Genomic DNA, 15,179 nt, shown 5'->3' with positions numbered 1-15,179 from the left:
TTCCTCTCTCTCAAACTCCATTGAGATTTTTCTAATTGTATAGTATGAACCTACTGAGCGGGAGTTCATCCACACGGCTTCTCGGGGTGCAAGCGGCGGGCCCTGAGCAAACACAGGCTTCTCCGCGTTTCTCAGAAGAAAAAGACCGATCCTCCCCCCTCTTCTTCCTTCAAAGCCAAGAACAGACTTGGACACGAACCAGGGACGAGCAGAATCAAGATAAAATGTGAGTTGCTGCGTGTTTTTCTCCATCCCTCCCTCACCTGTGACAATAACAGCAATAGTAACAGCTACGGGTGTTAGGCACTCACCAAGCACAAGCTGGGATGAATCGTGTCCCCAAGTTCATGTCCGCCCAGCCCCTGTGACTGTGGCCGTATTTGGCAATGGGGCCTTCAGAGATGTAACCAGGCTAAGATGAGGTCGCTGGCGATTCTCAGAGGGGAGTCTGGACACAGACACACAGGGCGGAGGCCAGGTGACCCAGAGGCAGAGGCTCGCGTGGCTGGGAGCCAAGGACACCTAGGGTCGCCGGGCCCAGCAGGAACCAGGGAGAGGCCAGGACAGGGCCCCAGGCCCAGCCCCCCGGGTGCCAAGGGCCGAGACGCGGCGTCCGGCATGACTTCAGGCGCACTGCCACCTGCAGAGTGGCATCCCTGCCTCCCCCTGGTCTCCCGGCGCGATGAACTCGGGTCACTGCCGCGAGGCCCCGCGGACGCCTCCCGGGACACAGCACGCAGCCTCCCCGGGCCCTGCTCGCGGCGAGATCCCGCACGCCCGCGCCCTCATCTCCGGATTTTCTTCACACACAGATCAGTCAGCATCCGCTGTGATGGCTCATAACACCGCCCTGGGCCTGACAGTATTTGCCAGGCGTCCGCCACGCGCGAGATCCCGCACGGCACGGCACATTTTTCAAAAAGTAATTTCCTCGGCTAATGACCGCAAATCCCCTAATTTAATGTGTTCTTCGATGTATTTAATTTTCCAACAAGTGGAACTACAAGCTCACGGGCTGAGCATTTTTGCCAAGTGGAGACAAGCAGCCAAGAAAAATGTTTTTAAAAAAGAGCAGAACAGAAACGGTGAGCATCAGCGCCAACCAAGGACTCCCCCCAGCTCACACCCGCTACCTTTCTCAGTGTCGACAGTCACCCCACAAGCTGGTGCTACCCCCTCACCTGACAGGGAAGCTGAGGCACAGAGCAGGGGGGTGACCCGTCCGTCAGGCTCAGGGGCAGGGAATGCTGGGCACAGAGCAGGGGGGTGACCCATCCGTCAGGCTCAGGGGCAGGGAATGCTGGGCACAGAGCAGGGGGGTGACCCGTCCGTCAGGCTTGGGGCAGGGGACGCTGGGGCAGAGCAGAAGCCGGGCCATCTGGCAGCGGAAGCCCCGCCCTCCCACTGGCTGTCCTGCCTCTGAGTCAAAACTCAGTCAAAGGAAGTCCCCCTGCAGCCGGGCACTGAGGCACCACCTCCTGCGCCCAAAGGGACAGGGCCCCGGCACAGGCCCGACAGCCCTGCAGAGGCGGCGGCACCACGGAGCTGGCTGTGATGTTAGGCGAACCCGACACAGGGGACGCGCCGGCGTGGCTCCAGGTGCAGAAAGGTCAAGGTCAGGCAAAGGCCAACGACATACAGGAGTGCATGTGTGTGTGTGGTCACTCTGCAAGCGTGTGCATGTGTGTGTGCGTGTGGTCACTGCAAGCATGTGCATGTGTGTGTGTGGTCACTCTGCAAGCGTGTGCATGTGTGTGTGTGGTCACTCTGCAAGCGTGTGCATGTGTGTGTGTGGTCACTCTGCAAGCGTGTGCATGTGTGTGTGTGCGTGACCTTCTGGTTCACGGGCCAATGCTCAACCATTGAGCCACACCAGCCAGGCAACACAGTTCATTCTTCAAAGAATCCCGGAGACTGATCAGGGCAGTGTTGCCATCAACCCCCCTTGTCCGCTCAATGTCACCGAGCAGGAAGGGACAGGTGACCCGGGTCTGTCCCTACCCACCAGCCTGCAGCAGAGCGAGTCTTCAGCAGCAGTTTAAGGAGATGGAAAGATGACCGGAAACACTCAAAGCCCAGGAAGTGGAGCCTGTGCCAGAGGTCGGGGTCAGCAAACCACACCTGGCCCCGGACTGTTTTGGTCAATAGAGCTCCACTGAAACACAGTCCTGCCCGTCTGTTCAGTATTTTCTACGGCTGCTTCTGCGCGGAGGCGGCGGAGTTGAGCTGTTGCCACGGAGACGAACAGTTTTACTCTCTGGCCCTTTGCAGTCAAAGTCTGCAGACCCTCGTGTAGGTGACGACTGCGAAGCGAGGACGGAATCCGGGCGAGCCCAGGCAGGCGCCTCCGGGGACGTGCATGCCCGTGACATTGACAGGGGAACTCATGCCCGGCCGGCGTGGCTCAGCGGTGGAGCATCGACCTATGAACCAGGAGGTCAGGGTTCGATTCCCGGTCAGGGCACAGGCCCGGGTGGCAGACTCCCCAATGTGGGGCGTGCAGGAGGCAGCCGATCCATGATCCTCTCTCATCATTGATGTTTCTCTCTCTGCCTCTCCCTTCCTCTCTGAAAGCAATAAAAATATATTTGAAAGAAAGAAGGAAAGAGGAACTCGCAGGGCTTGGAGTCCACGGTGAGAGCATCAGGACCCAGTCCCCCCACCAGAGACAGGCAGCGGCTGAGTCTGAGGCCGGGTCTGCATGGCCACCAAAACCCACTCACGGGTCGGGAGGGCTAAGTCCTCGCCCTCAGCCCGGGCTCCGCCTCTGACAGGAGCTACGTGCCAATTCCAGCTCGAATCTCCAGCTCGAATCTCCAGGGCCATTGCCATCCCTGAAGTTCCTTACGGTGCAGAAATCGTGCTTGAAATCGGATCCTTCTGACACGGAGGAAAAGAAAAGCAAGCTATGGGGCCTCCATGGGCCGCCACGGCGCGGGGACCTGCTCAGCTGGCCTCTCGCCGCCCGAGCGGCCTCATGGACCCTGGAGGCCGCCTGCAGGCCACCGCGGTCTCGCTGGGCGGTGCCTTCACACCCGCTGACGAGTGTGCAGCAGCCACTCACGCGGACGGCTCACCTGGCCATGGCCTTGCACTCCCGCCGCGGCCTGGAATGAGCCGGGGGAAGAACAAGCCCCTTTCTCTGCTGGCTGCCCGTCACGCGCAGGGCTGGCGGACTGCGCCTCAGGAGCCTGCGGCACGATCCTCGCAGGGGCCCCCTGCCGGGGACTGGCGTCCCGCCGCGTGCGGGGCCTGTCTCCTCCTCTGCAAAATGAGACCCCATTTTCATTTCAAGTCTCTGGGGAGGCGGCACAGCCCAGAGCTCGGCCCGGGAGCCCGGCCTGGGCCTGCAGCCTGCTCCCGCCACCGCATGGCTGGGACACCCGGAGCTGGAGTCCTCCCCCTCCAGCTGCTACCCGCCCAGCGACAGGATGTGACAGGACGGGCTAGGTGCCCATGTGGCAGCCCCGACAGCCCGTCCTCGGGGGGCTGACTTGGAGGAGTCCCGGAGGCGGGGCTCCCCCCCTGTGATGTTGTGGGTGAGAGCCACACACCAGGGCAGGGTCACACCCACAGCCCGCCCAGCGCCGGGCCAGCTCCTCCCGTCCAGTCCAGGTCTTGCTTCCGAGGCCAAACCGCTTCTGCTGGGAACAGTGTGAGCGGGGCAGCACGCTCTTAGCGGCGCTACTGAGACAGACTCCACGTTCCATACCGTGCGCCCTTTTAAAATGGGCAACTCAATGATCTGCAGCATCCTCACAGGTTGTGCAACCATCACAATCAATTTAGGGGCATTTTCATCGCCCGCCAAAGAAACCGCGAACCCATTACTATCACTCCCCTTCCCTGCTCCCCTCTCCCGCCTCCCCCCGCCCTCGCCTTCACCCCCCCTCCTCCCCCCCCCCCCCGCCTTCGCCCCCAGCAGCCACTGATCTGCTTCCGCTCTGGCTGCGCCTGTCCTGGGCGTCTCCCATCCGTGGAATCAGGCGACACCAGCCTCCTGTCTGGCCGCCTTCGCCTAGCAGCGTTTAAGGCTGATCCACGGGGCAGCACACACAGCTGCTTTGTTCCTTTTTCTGGCCAAATAATATTCCACTGCAAGGACGGACCACATGGCATTCGTCCATCGTCCATGGGTCTGTTGACGCGCATCTGGGCTGTTTCCCCTTTGTGGCGACTGTTGCCTCACACCCTGAACAAACATGTGTGTCCTTCAGGGAGATGCACCCTCTGGCTCCCATCAAGTCCCTAAGTGTTACACAAAGGAGAGGTGGGTTGTTTTTCCAAGGGATCGTCCCAACAGACAGGGAGAGCGGCCTGAAGCAGGGCTCCGGGGAAGAAAAACGAAAGGCTGCCTGTAGAACGGTGTCCTTGCAACAGCCCACGGGGGAGGATAAACGCAAAGCCGGCTGCGCAGGGTGAGGCTGAAATCCCGCGTGCCGCTCCGACAGAAGTTCCCGCCATTAAAACCCCACGGCACTAATGACAGGGTTTCTGGACAGACGCGGCCCAAACGCCCCTCCCCCTCGCAAAGTGCAGCGGAGATGACGGGCGCCTTTCTTCCACCCCCCACCCCGCACCTCCCACCCCACCTCTGCAAAAGCTCGCCCCTGGGCCTGAGCCGGCGGCAGCAGGCCCTGCCCCTGACTCACGGGGAGCCTGTGTAGCTCCATCCCTTCGCCCCAGCCTCCTGGTCTCCCTATCCGATGGGTAAGCGGGGGTGGCAGTCGTCGCAATGCTGAGGATGACGAGAGCGATGGCCAACACTGATGGGCGTTCATTACCTGCCCGGCCCCCGCACTCCCCCCAGTAGTTGACTATGAAAATGTTCAAACGTGCAGGACGTGAGGAGCCGGACCGTGAGCACCGAGCACACCGGCTGCGTGTCCTGCTGACGTTTCCCCAGGCTGTTCATTCAGCATCCTCCACCCGTCCGTCCGTCCGTCCCTCCCTCCGTCCCTCCGCCTCCCCAGCAGCCCATCCCCGTCCGCTCCCTGTTGCTGCCGTGACGATGATCACAAACTCGGTGGCTCAGGAAAAAACACGTGTAGTTCTGGGAGCCAGAAGTCCCGAACGCGTCTCCTTGGCTGAGGGCTGAGGTCCCCCGGGAGGTGCAGGGAGAATGTCTCTCTACTTCTGCAGCGTCCGAGGTCCCCCCACTTCCTGGGCTTGCAAGCCCACGGCGCTCCAACCTGTTCCATCGACACAGCCTTTCTCCTGGGTGACGCTCCGCCTCCTCCTGCAAGAACCCGTGTCCACTGGCTACTCCGGCCAATCTCCGGCTCAGGACCCTTCACTGAGTGACACCTGCCAAGTCCCTCTCGCCGTGTAGGGGCGTACGCACAGGTGCTGCTATGGGAGGTGGGCTGTTTGGGGGCTACCATGCCATCGTGTTTTTCATGCTTTTCAAAATAAACTGCAGACAGGGATATACTGACTAGAGCGCAATATATACTGACTGGAGGCCCGGTGCACAAAATATCGTACACCGGGGTGGGGGGCGGTCCCCTCAGCCTGACCCGCACCCTCTCGCATTCTGGGACCCTCACTCCTTACCACCCGCCTGCAGCAGAGGCGTGAGAGGCTTCCGCCACCGCCACTGCGCTCGCCAGCCGCCACCAGGGGACGGCTCCTGCATGGCGCATCTGCCCCCTGGTGGTCAGAGCACATCACAGCGACTGGTCATTCCACCATTTGGTCGATTTGCTTATTAGGGTTTTATTATATAGGACTAGAGGCCCGGTGCACAACATTCATGCACTGGGGGGTGTGGGGGTCCCTCAGCCCGACCTGCACCCTAATTTTCATGCTCACTCCTGATTGGCTGGTGAGCGTAGTAGAGGGACAGTCAATTTATGCCATAGACCAATTCCAGCATGTCATAATTTTAAGAGTTTCATCAAAAGGTTGATGAAACTTGGGGACTCAACAGGGTTGAGTCACACATGTAATCACCTGTTGGGAATGGCTAAAGGCATTTCCCCAAACCTGAATAGGAAACTGATCGTGGCTGCCAGACAGTTAAAGGGCATCTTAATCTACATGTTATTGCCGCCTGCTGGCCAAACACCTGAACAGCCGTAGGCTAACTCCCCCAAACTGACAATGCTTCTGTACCCTTTGAAACCTTACCCTTTGAAGTGTATTATCTCCACCTTGCCTTAGGACAAATTGTGTTAATAAGAGCAGGGGTCCAAGACAAGGAGGCACTCTTCAGTTCCTTTAGCTGAAGGTCCTCTGACCCCCAATGCCTTTCAAAATTATATCTCGTCTCTGGATTCTTTATTAGTCTCTGGATTCCTATGTCATCTACACACAGCCCCTTTTCCAGATTCCTGAACCCTTCTTGATGCTGGGACAAGAACCCCGGCAAATTTACATGTTTCTCTTTTATTATACAGGATAGTTCTCTTTTTGGGTAAAATTTGCATGCAACGAAAGGCACATTTTTAGTCTCATCCAATGAATTTCGACAAATGCATGTACCTGCATTTCTCAAACCCCCAGCAAGACAGAGGACATTTCCAGAACAGAATACCCCCTCCTGCCTTCCCCAGGCAGCCCCAGCCCCAGCCCCAGCCCAGCCTGAGGCAGCCGCAACGGATCCAGCCTGCCGACTGCACAGCCCCGTACCGTGGGACCGGTGCACTCCCGGGGCCGCGGCCTCGCTGGGCAGGGTGGCTGGGAGAGCATCGTGTGCCGCATGTATCGGCACTTCCCTCCTCCTGTCACCCCGTGATATTCCGTCCGTGAACACTGCCGCCCACTCCTCCGTCCTCCGTGGACAGGACACCGAGCTGCTCCCAGGTCTCAGCTCCGACGAATGAAGCTGCACGTTCCTGCGCGTCGTCTCACGGACACGGCCTCCGTCTCTCCTGAGTGAGTAGCTCAGGCTGGAGTTGCTGGGCCCTGGGGGCGTGTAGTCCAGCTCTGGATGAACTGGCTTCCTGAGTGGACCCTACCCAGCCGTGCAGATCCCAGCTCCGCATCCTCGTCAGGGCTCCTGAGGCCATCTCAGCCGCTGCCAGGCGTGCAGCCTGTCTGTCCCCTCTGGTTCTAATCTGTGGCTCATTCCCCGGGGACGGGGGACGCCGACGTCTCTTCCGGATGCACCCAGGCCGTGCCCGCATGCTCTTTGCTGGAGAGTCTATCCAAACCTTTTCTCTCTCCTCTCACTGGGCCGTGTGTCTTTCTACCATCGAGCAGCTGGAGTCTTTGCAGACCCTGGGCACGGTCCTTTGTCAGACGCCTGTCTGGGGAACTGGGACCGTGGTGATTTATAGGAAGAAATACGCAGCTCTGGTCTCCCTCCCAGCTCCTGGCGTGAGCTCCTAACGCCCCAGGCATTCACCTACGCTGTTCTGGGGAAGACGTCCCTCAAGTTCCGTTTCTGCCAGCAATGCATTTCGAACACCGTCCCGTGGCGTCCCCTCCCCGGCCGCTCAGAGGACTCTGTCCACACGGTGAAGGCAGAGGCTGGAAGGTTCTAGACTCCGCAGGAGCGCGAGCAGCAGCAAACACTGGGGGAGGCCCTGGTTTCCTCTGATCCCACCGCTGCTCCCGGGACTGTTCGGTTCCAGCAAGTGCCATGCGTGAGCCCTGGCAGGGAGCGCTTGCACCCTCTTTAGCTGTTCAATGACTTAACGGGAGAGAAAGCCGAGACCCTTGGGGACTAACCTTCCCCGTGAACGTATGAAGACGCGGAACCTGAAAACAACAGGCGTCCATTATTCATACGGCCCTACCTGGGTCTCCTACAATCCCGACCGACCTGGTTAACTAGCAAGTAAAGGTGTAAAGACCCAAACCAAGCACGGTCCTCTCAAAGCCTCATCAGTCCCAGCCCAGACGCAGCCTCGGACCCTTCCTGACACAGAGGCAGCCCTGGCCGGTGTTGCCCAGTGGGTAGAGCGTCGGCCTGTGGGCTGAAGGGTCGTCCCCGGTTCGACTGCGGTCAAAGGCAGTCACCTTGGCTATAGGCACGATCCCCAGCAGGGGCCACGCAGGGGGCAGCGGGTCAATGATGCTCCTCTCTCATCGAAGTTTCTCTCTCTCTCTCCCTCTCCCTTCCTCTCTCTCTAGAACAGCGGTTCTCAACCTGTGGGTCGCCAACCTGTGGGTCGCGACCCCTTTGGGGGTCGAACGACCCTTTCACAGGGGTCGCCTAAGACCGTCGGAAAACACATATATTATTACATATTGTTTCTGTGATTAATCACTATGCTTTAATTATGTTCAATTTGTCACAATGAAAATACATCCTGCATATCAGATATTTACATGACGATTCATCACAGTAGCAACATTACAGTGATGAAGTAGCAATGAAGATAATTTTATGGTTGGGGGTCCCCACAACATGAGGAACTGTATTAAAGGGTCGCGGCATTAGGAAGGTTGAGGACCACTGTTCTAGAAGATCCATAACAGAGGCAGGCAGTCATAGAAATCGAGCCCGGCCCCTGTTCCGCCTCAACCGGCTCTGAGGTCTGGCTTCCCGGCAGCCCCTCCCGCGTCAGCATTATCAGCCAGCAACACGGAGACCGCCCAGGGGTGATAACACCCCACGCCTTCCTCAAATGTCTCCTCTCACCGCCTACGGGCGAGCGCCTCCAGCACCCCCGTGGCCCCAGGAGCAGAGGCTGGGGAGACGCAGCACAGCCCCCGGGGCAGGGTGTGAGCCGGACCTGGCCCCCCTGCATTTCTGAGACCCCGCCGTCCCGTCTGCTTGGAAACTCGGGCTGGTCCTCCCCCCACAGTCCTGCGCCTCCCACACGAGGAAGTGAGACCCCAAAGCTCTAAAACTCAGAGGGTGACACGCAGCCCCAAACGGGTCCCGTGGCCGGACACTCGTTGTCGGGACAGAATGATAGGACCGCGCTTGCCGTCCAAGACCAGACAGTGCCGGGGCCAGAGGGGACGTCTCCCGTGTGAAGTGAGGCGCGGAGGGTCTCAAGGGGGGGGAGCCCTAAGACCTCGAGCCGATGCAGTCCGGGTCTCCGCTCTCACCCCGCAGTCAGCAGAGGCGCAGGTTAACGCCGTGGACGTGGCCAGCCTGCTTGTGCTGCGCCCCCAGCCTCACCAGCGTTTTCCTGCCGCCGTGCGTAATACTCAGTAAACCTGCTCATCGACGTAAGGCAGTTTTACTGGAAACCAAAGCGTCTCGGCGCAGAGAAAAGGGGCTTCTCGGGCTGTGTTGCGTGTGAGGGGCCGCGCATTTGGAAACAGGAACAGGGCGAGGCCGGCATCGCCCCTGCCAGCCCCGCAGGAGGGTCCATCAAGCGCAGCCCTCCGGCCACTCAGGGCAGGTGTGCTCCCACTTGGGCGGACAGACACCCCTGAATTATTCCGACGACCAACAGGGAGTGCGGTCCGCGACGTCGGGGTGCGAGAAATCCAATTCCCGGAGCAGAGACCGCATTTCAAAGCCCAGCTCCTCTCATGAGTGAGGTTGTCACGGCGACCTGCCTCTTCGGGGACCGGGCAGGTCCAGCCAGATGCCAGGAGAACCACAGAGAGGCAGCAAGTCCCAAGAGAGGCCACCCCGCCCGCCCCCCGCACAGGAAGTGAGGGCACGAGGCCACCCCGCCCACCCCCCGCACAGGAAGTGAGGGCACGAGGCCACCCCTCTGGACCCGGCCTCACTTCCCTTCTCCACGGAGGCACAGTGTCCAGGAGCGTCGCCGGCGCCACACACAGCCCGCGGGCCCAGGCCGGCGCCTCCGTGCTTCCCTCGTCCGCGCCCTGCACCCCGGGGGCGGGGGACGTGCAACAAACCCGGAGAGAGGCTGGGTTTGAAGATTACGACCAGAACAATAATCAAAGGAAACTGGACAAAGCCGCGCCAAGCTCTCCGGCCTGGAAGGCCACTTCCGCTCAGCCAGAGAGGAAACAGGCGGCAACTTCCAGGTCCTCCCCCGCCCCCCAGGAGTCGCTGCCACGCAGGAGGCGGACAGAGTCACGGACGACCTCCGAGCCCCACAGACAGAGGCCGCCCTGCCCCAAGGAGATGCATTTGGGTGTTTTCCTCTTTGTTGGCAGGGTCTGCAGAGAACCTCACAGGCCCGATGGGCCCAAACAGCACTTCTACTGGCTTCTCTCCCCAGAGAACATTCTTTAACCCACCGTGTGCACGGCTCCTCCACGTCTTACCAGCTGCTCTCTCTCCCTTCTCGGGTCAGGAGTCCAGGACCTTCACCGGGACCGTGGCTCACTCCCTAAGGGCCTCCTGCAGGTGGTCGGCTCCCTGCCTGGAGGTGCAAAGAGTCCCAGTCCCGCCTGCTTGGTGGAGGGACCCGCATTACACAGCCTCTCGTCTATCTTGCCAGAGAGAAGGCGCTGTTCCTTTCATTGTTAAAGGGACCTGCTACCTAACGGGACCTGGCGATCCCTTCAAAGTCACTATGGCCCCCGCCAGTTCTCTGTGCAAACCATCCCGAACGGGCACTCTGCCTCCCGCCAGGCGCCTCTGCAGGAGCTGGGATGGGTCCTGGGGAAGGCTGCTCCCTCAGCGATAAAACGAGGGGCTCCCTCCCGCCAGGGCTGGCTTCCGTGGCGGGCTACAGGGCAGTGTCGGTGGCTGGTGCTCGGGTGACACAGTGTCCACACAGCTGACCGCTCTGCCTTCGGGGCGATCCGAAGGGAACCCCCCCCGGGATGAGCAGGGAGCAGTTTAGGATGGGGGATTCCTCCCCTGGAAGTAATTTAAAGTCCACGAAGGACCCTGCACATGTCCGACCTTCAGTTCAAGGTCGCAGCCACCTTGCAAGTTCTTTAGATCTGGTGGCAGAGGCGCAGGCAGCATCTGGCTTGTTTGTTGCTATTTCTGCATCAGCTGCTTAGCGGACGACCCGGGGCGAGGGACAAGACAGGCTGCAGACCTGGAGAAAATAAGGCGTGTCTGATGCAGGAGTCGTATCCAAAACACACCCGGAGCCCTTACAGTCCAACAATTGAAAAATGGGCCAGAGAGCTGACACACAGATGGCACCCACCATATGAAAAGGTACCACACAGTGTAAGTCATTAGGGACTGTGGCCCTAATTCTGCTCTAAAAACATCTACACTAATAAAAGAGAAAGATGCAAATTGACCGTACCTTCACAACACCCACCAGCCAATCAGGAGTATGCAAATTAACCCAACAAAGATGGCAGGTTAATTTTGCATATATAGGCGCTGAGCAGCCGGGGGTGGGGTGGGGCGGGAAACAGGCGTTCCGCCCTGCCCCAGCCACTCCAGGCCTCTGGACAGCTTGGGAAGGCGGAAAGGCGGCTCTGGCCAGAGCGAAGGTGGTGCCGGCAGCCAGGGGAAGGAAGGCCCATTCTTGCACGAATCTTTGTGCATCGGGCCTCCAGTATTTAATAACAACAACAACAAACAGGCAGCCGGGGACTAGGCACTTCCTTGATGCTTCTCTCCACAGGAAGCCTCCGTGTGGGCTCTGGTGACCTCGGCTCTGGTGGCTCCAGCTCTGGGCAGTCCTGCACTGGTCCCGGGTGGCTGGGCAGAGCAGCGGGGCCTCATGTGGCACATGCGTGGAGTGGACTCTGTCCAGCCCCTCCCCGTCAGGGTTCACTGGCCCAGAGCCGGCCTCACCCCTCAAAGGATGTCACACAGCAGCTGGGGCATCCCTGGGGCACACCTTCGCCCGCCTCCTGGCCAGAGGGACCTATGGGGCCTCCATCCATGAGGACAAGAGCACCTCACGAGGGACAAGGGGACCTCGAGTGGGCGCCTCTCCTCCTGCCTCGCTGCTGAGCCCAGTGCAACGGACCCGGCTTTTAGCAGGTTTCCCCTGAGAGGCCCGGCTTTCCATGGGGAGCCCTGGCTTCTTTTCTAAGCGCCCCTCGCCCCCGTCCTCGGTGCCCACAGTTAGTCAGTCCGAGTTCCACTTTAAGAACCGGCCGCCACGTGACATGACACAGCCTGGGTCCCTCCCTAGAGCATGAGCCTGAGTCACACCGTGAATTCATCCAGATGCTTCCTGCCTGGCCCCGCCAGCGCAGAGCAAACTTCCCTGCAGTGATTGCCCCTGGAGGCGGGCAGGAGGGTCCCCACACCCCCCCCCCACATGCCTTGTCAAACCCAGAACTCTGTCCACCCAGGCGGGCAAACGCTACAGGCTCCCCGGTCTCTAACTTCTGGGCAATGCTGTGTCCCCCCCCCCCCCCCCCCCCGCCCCACACACACTCCTGAACTTCCTAACAAAAAGGAAGCGAAACCCACCGCACCCGCCGCGGGCAGCACCCAGCACACCTCCAAGCGCCTCTTCCTGACCGTCCTACGGGGGGCGAATCAGCGCCTGGGCCAGGCCCTGCTCCGGCTCACGAGCCTGGAGACCCACACGAGGGCGAGCTGCCGGGCGGGGCCTGCAGGGGCGCTGGCAGCCCGGTTCAGAACCGTGTTCCCTGGTCTACACGCTGCCTCCGCTCATGCCCCTTCCCCGCTCCCCAAGGGACCAGACAGAAGCCACCGCCACCTTCCAAGTCCAGCCCTCCCCCACCCCTGCAGCGGAGCCCAGCTATGGAGTGAGGCCTTGGGTTTCTATGGGGGAACCCCTGCGGGTGCCAGGCACCTCAACCTGAGAACTGAGGCAAGGGATCCAGCGGACGCGCACGCAAAAGCAACCACAGCACCTGCTCCTTCTGCTGTGTCCACGTCTCCTCTGCTCCTCACCAGGTGCTTTGCCTATTAGGGTACCTGGTGCATTTACATGCCTCCTAAATGAGATGACTTTGGGGTACCTGGTGCATTTACATGACTCCTAAATGAGATGAGTTTGGGGTACCTGGTGCATTTACATGCCTCCTAAATGAGATGACTTTGGGGTACCTGGTGCATTTACATGCCTCCTAAATGAGATGAGCTTGGGGTACCTGGTGTATTTAAATGCCTCCTAAATGAGATGAACTTGGGGTACCTGGTGCATTTAAATGCCTCCTAAATGAGATGAACTTGGGGTACCTGGTGCATTTAAATGAAAGCAGACTGGCCCCCAATATTCCGGCTCACACGAGTTCATTGAGGCCGGGACCAGCGGCACTCCCCTTTGGAACTGAGGACCCGTCCATGGCTTCAGGCAGGTGCTCTTTGCATTCCGAGAGCCTAAATGGCACCTATGAAATGTGGGAACGGTCCAGGACATTCACTTACTTGCTATTCTGTAAGGATGTCTTTCCTGGTTCTGGGTGCCCAGGCCTCCCCCAGGCACTCTGACTTGGGGGGGGGGGGGCCTTCCTTCCTGGAACCTGTTATCATGGTCCCCTTGGTCTGGTTAATACCACTGCCTCGGGCTCCCTGAGAGCCAGGGGACAATGACTGCCCCTGGGGACGCGCTCGGAGGGCAGGAATGAGGGAGAGAGCTGACTGTTGAGGACATGACTTCCGCGGGATTACTCCCGGCCTCGGCCTCGGGTCCTTCAGTGGAGGCTCAGGAGAGGCCCTGCCTCTGGAAACTGAATAACCCAACCGGTTACAGCCTCCCTCCTGGAAACGTGCCCCCGTCCCCATTTGGAGGGAGCGTGGTGCACACACATCCCCAGAGGGCACCGTGTCATAGGCCCAAGGATACACAGTGGGGCCTCATGTGGGTGCCCTGTCCCTGTGTGTGTCCGGGAGGGACACAAGCTCCGGGCAGTGCCCATGGCGAGGTGCGCGCAGACGTTCCAGGAGATAAGCCCTCTGCACACCGCCTCGGGCCCTTCCTTTCCCCACCCTCGCCTCAGGCAGCCCCTGGGGCCTGCCTTCTCACAGCCGCCCTTCCCCTGGTGCCCTTCTCCTCCCCCTCCCCCCCCCCTCCCCCCCCCCCCCCCCCCCCCCCCGCCCCAGTCAGTCCCAGGGGAAGAAGCTCCCCCTGAACAAAGGACCTTCAGGAACTTCAGGAGCGCAGCCCTGGGGCAGCATGAGGCTGAGGCGCGCACACAGGCGCCAAGGCGACACCCTGGTAACCCTAAAGCACGCGGGTGGAGGCGGCAGTTCTTAGAACGATTTCCAGGGGCGCACGGAGTACACACTGGGGGCCTCCGTGGGCCTTGCTGGCCAGACCCCTCAGCCGCGGGGCGGTCCTGTCCGCTCTGCGCCCCTTCCCGCCGCTGGCCTCCGCTCCCCACCCTCTCCCAGCCCCCGCGGTGCGGGCAGGGGCCGCATGCGCACCGCCCGAGGCCACCAGCGGCCAGCCCCGCCCAGAGCCAGTGCCCTGGGCGCCCCAGGAATGGGGGGCACGGCGCGGGGCCACCAGCAGCCTCCGGCCCGCGCTGCTGCCCTTGACCCGGGCTCAGCGGGCTGGCGCCGCTCCCTGACTCTGCTCCAAGCCCCGCCCTCCGCGGGAGCCGGCGGTCACACTACCCGGGAGCCCGGGAGGGCTGTTTAAAGGTCCCCGGGAGGAGCAAGGAGCAGGGGTCAGGGCCTGGACCAAAGGTCGCGGCTGCGCGCCACCAGCCTGGCGGGCAGGACTGGGGGGCGGGGGGCGTGCGCGCGGGACGCGGGGACCCGGCGGGAGCGGGGGCGCGCAGAGACCCGCGGCCCCGGCGGAACTGGGTGGCGGGGCCGGGACGCGTGGTCTGCGGGCGCAGGCGCAGCTGCAGGCCCGCGGCGGGCACACTCACCCTCCCTGGCCTTCTTCTTCCTCGCCAGCGTGCCGCCCAGCTTGCCCAGGAAAGTCTCCTCCTTCTTCATTTTGGGGGTTCGCAGCGGGGAGGAGCGCAAGGACACGGAGGACATGGGCCGCCGGCACTGGCTGCCGGCGCGGGCGGGCGCAGCGCTTTGGAGCCGCCTGGTCGCTGCCCGCCGCTGCCCGCGCGCCCCGGGGAGTGGCCGGAGGGCGCGGCCCCAGCCCCGTCCCGCCCCGCCCCTGGCCCTGCAGCGCCCGCCGCCAGAGGTCTGTCTGGACCGGATCTGCGGTCACTCCTTCTAGCCCGCGGGCTGCCCACGAGGCAGCAGCCGTTCCCACGCCGCGTCCCTCTCACTCTCCAAGTGGAGGGCGGCGCTGCTCCTCGGCGCAGAGGGGACTCCCCAGGCCCACCCTGCACCTCCCCAGGCCCACCCTGCACCTCCCCAGGCCCACCCTGCGCCCTTGGGTTCTGCGGGCCTGAGCCCTGCGCTCTGCGGGCTCTGCGGATGCCCAGTGGGGAGCCGGGTGGCCACATGCATCAGATAACCACGCAAATGGTCGTTCCAC

General features: G+C 61.4%; 1 protein-coding gene across 1 annotated transcript in view; it reads right to left on the bottom strand.

The window, feature by feature from the left end:
• The window catches only part of PARVB (parvin beta), a 65,957-nt gene extending 51,157 nt beyond the window's left edge, over window positions 1–14,800 (bottom strand). The window contains exon 1 of the mRNA XM_081115487.1: window positions 14,608–14,800. Coding sequence (XP_080971613.1) covers window positions 14,608–14,722 — 115 coding nt within the window. The 5' untranslated portion in view covers window positions 14,723–14,800. The remainder of the gene's footprint in view (window positions 1–14,607) is intronic.
• Window positions 14,801–15,179: the final 379 nt, after the last annotated feature.

Source organism: Myotis nattereri (assembly GCF_964212035.1).
Source record: "Myotis nattereri genome assembly, contig: HAP1_SCAFFOLD_119, whole genome shotgun sequence".
In the NCBI taxonomy this organism is placed as follows: Eukaryota; Metazoa; Chordata; class Mammalia; order Chiroptera; family Vespertilionidae; genus Myotis; species Myotis nattereri.
Note: the sequence above shows the minus strand (reverse complement) of the source record. Positions and strands in the feature narration are given on the sequence as shown.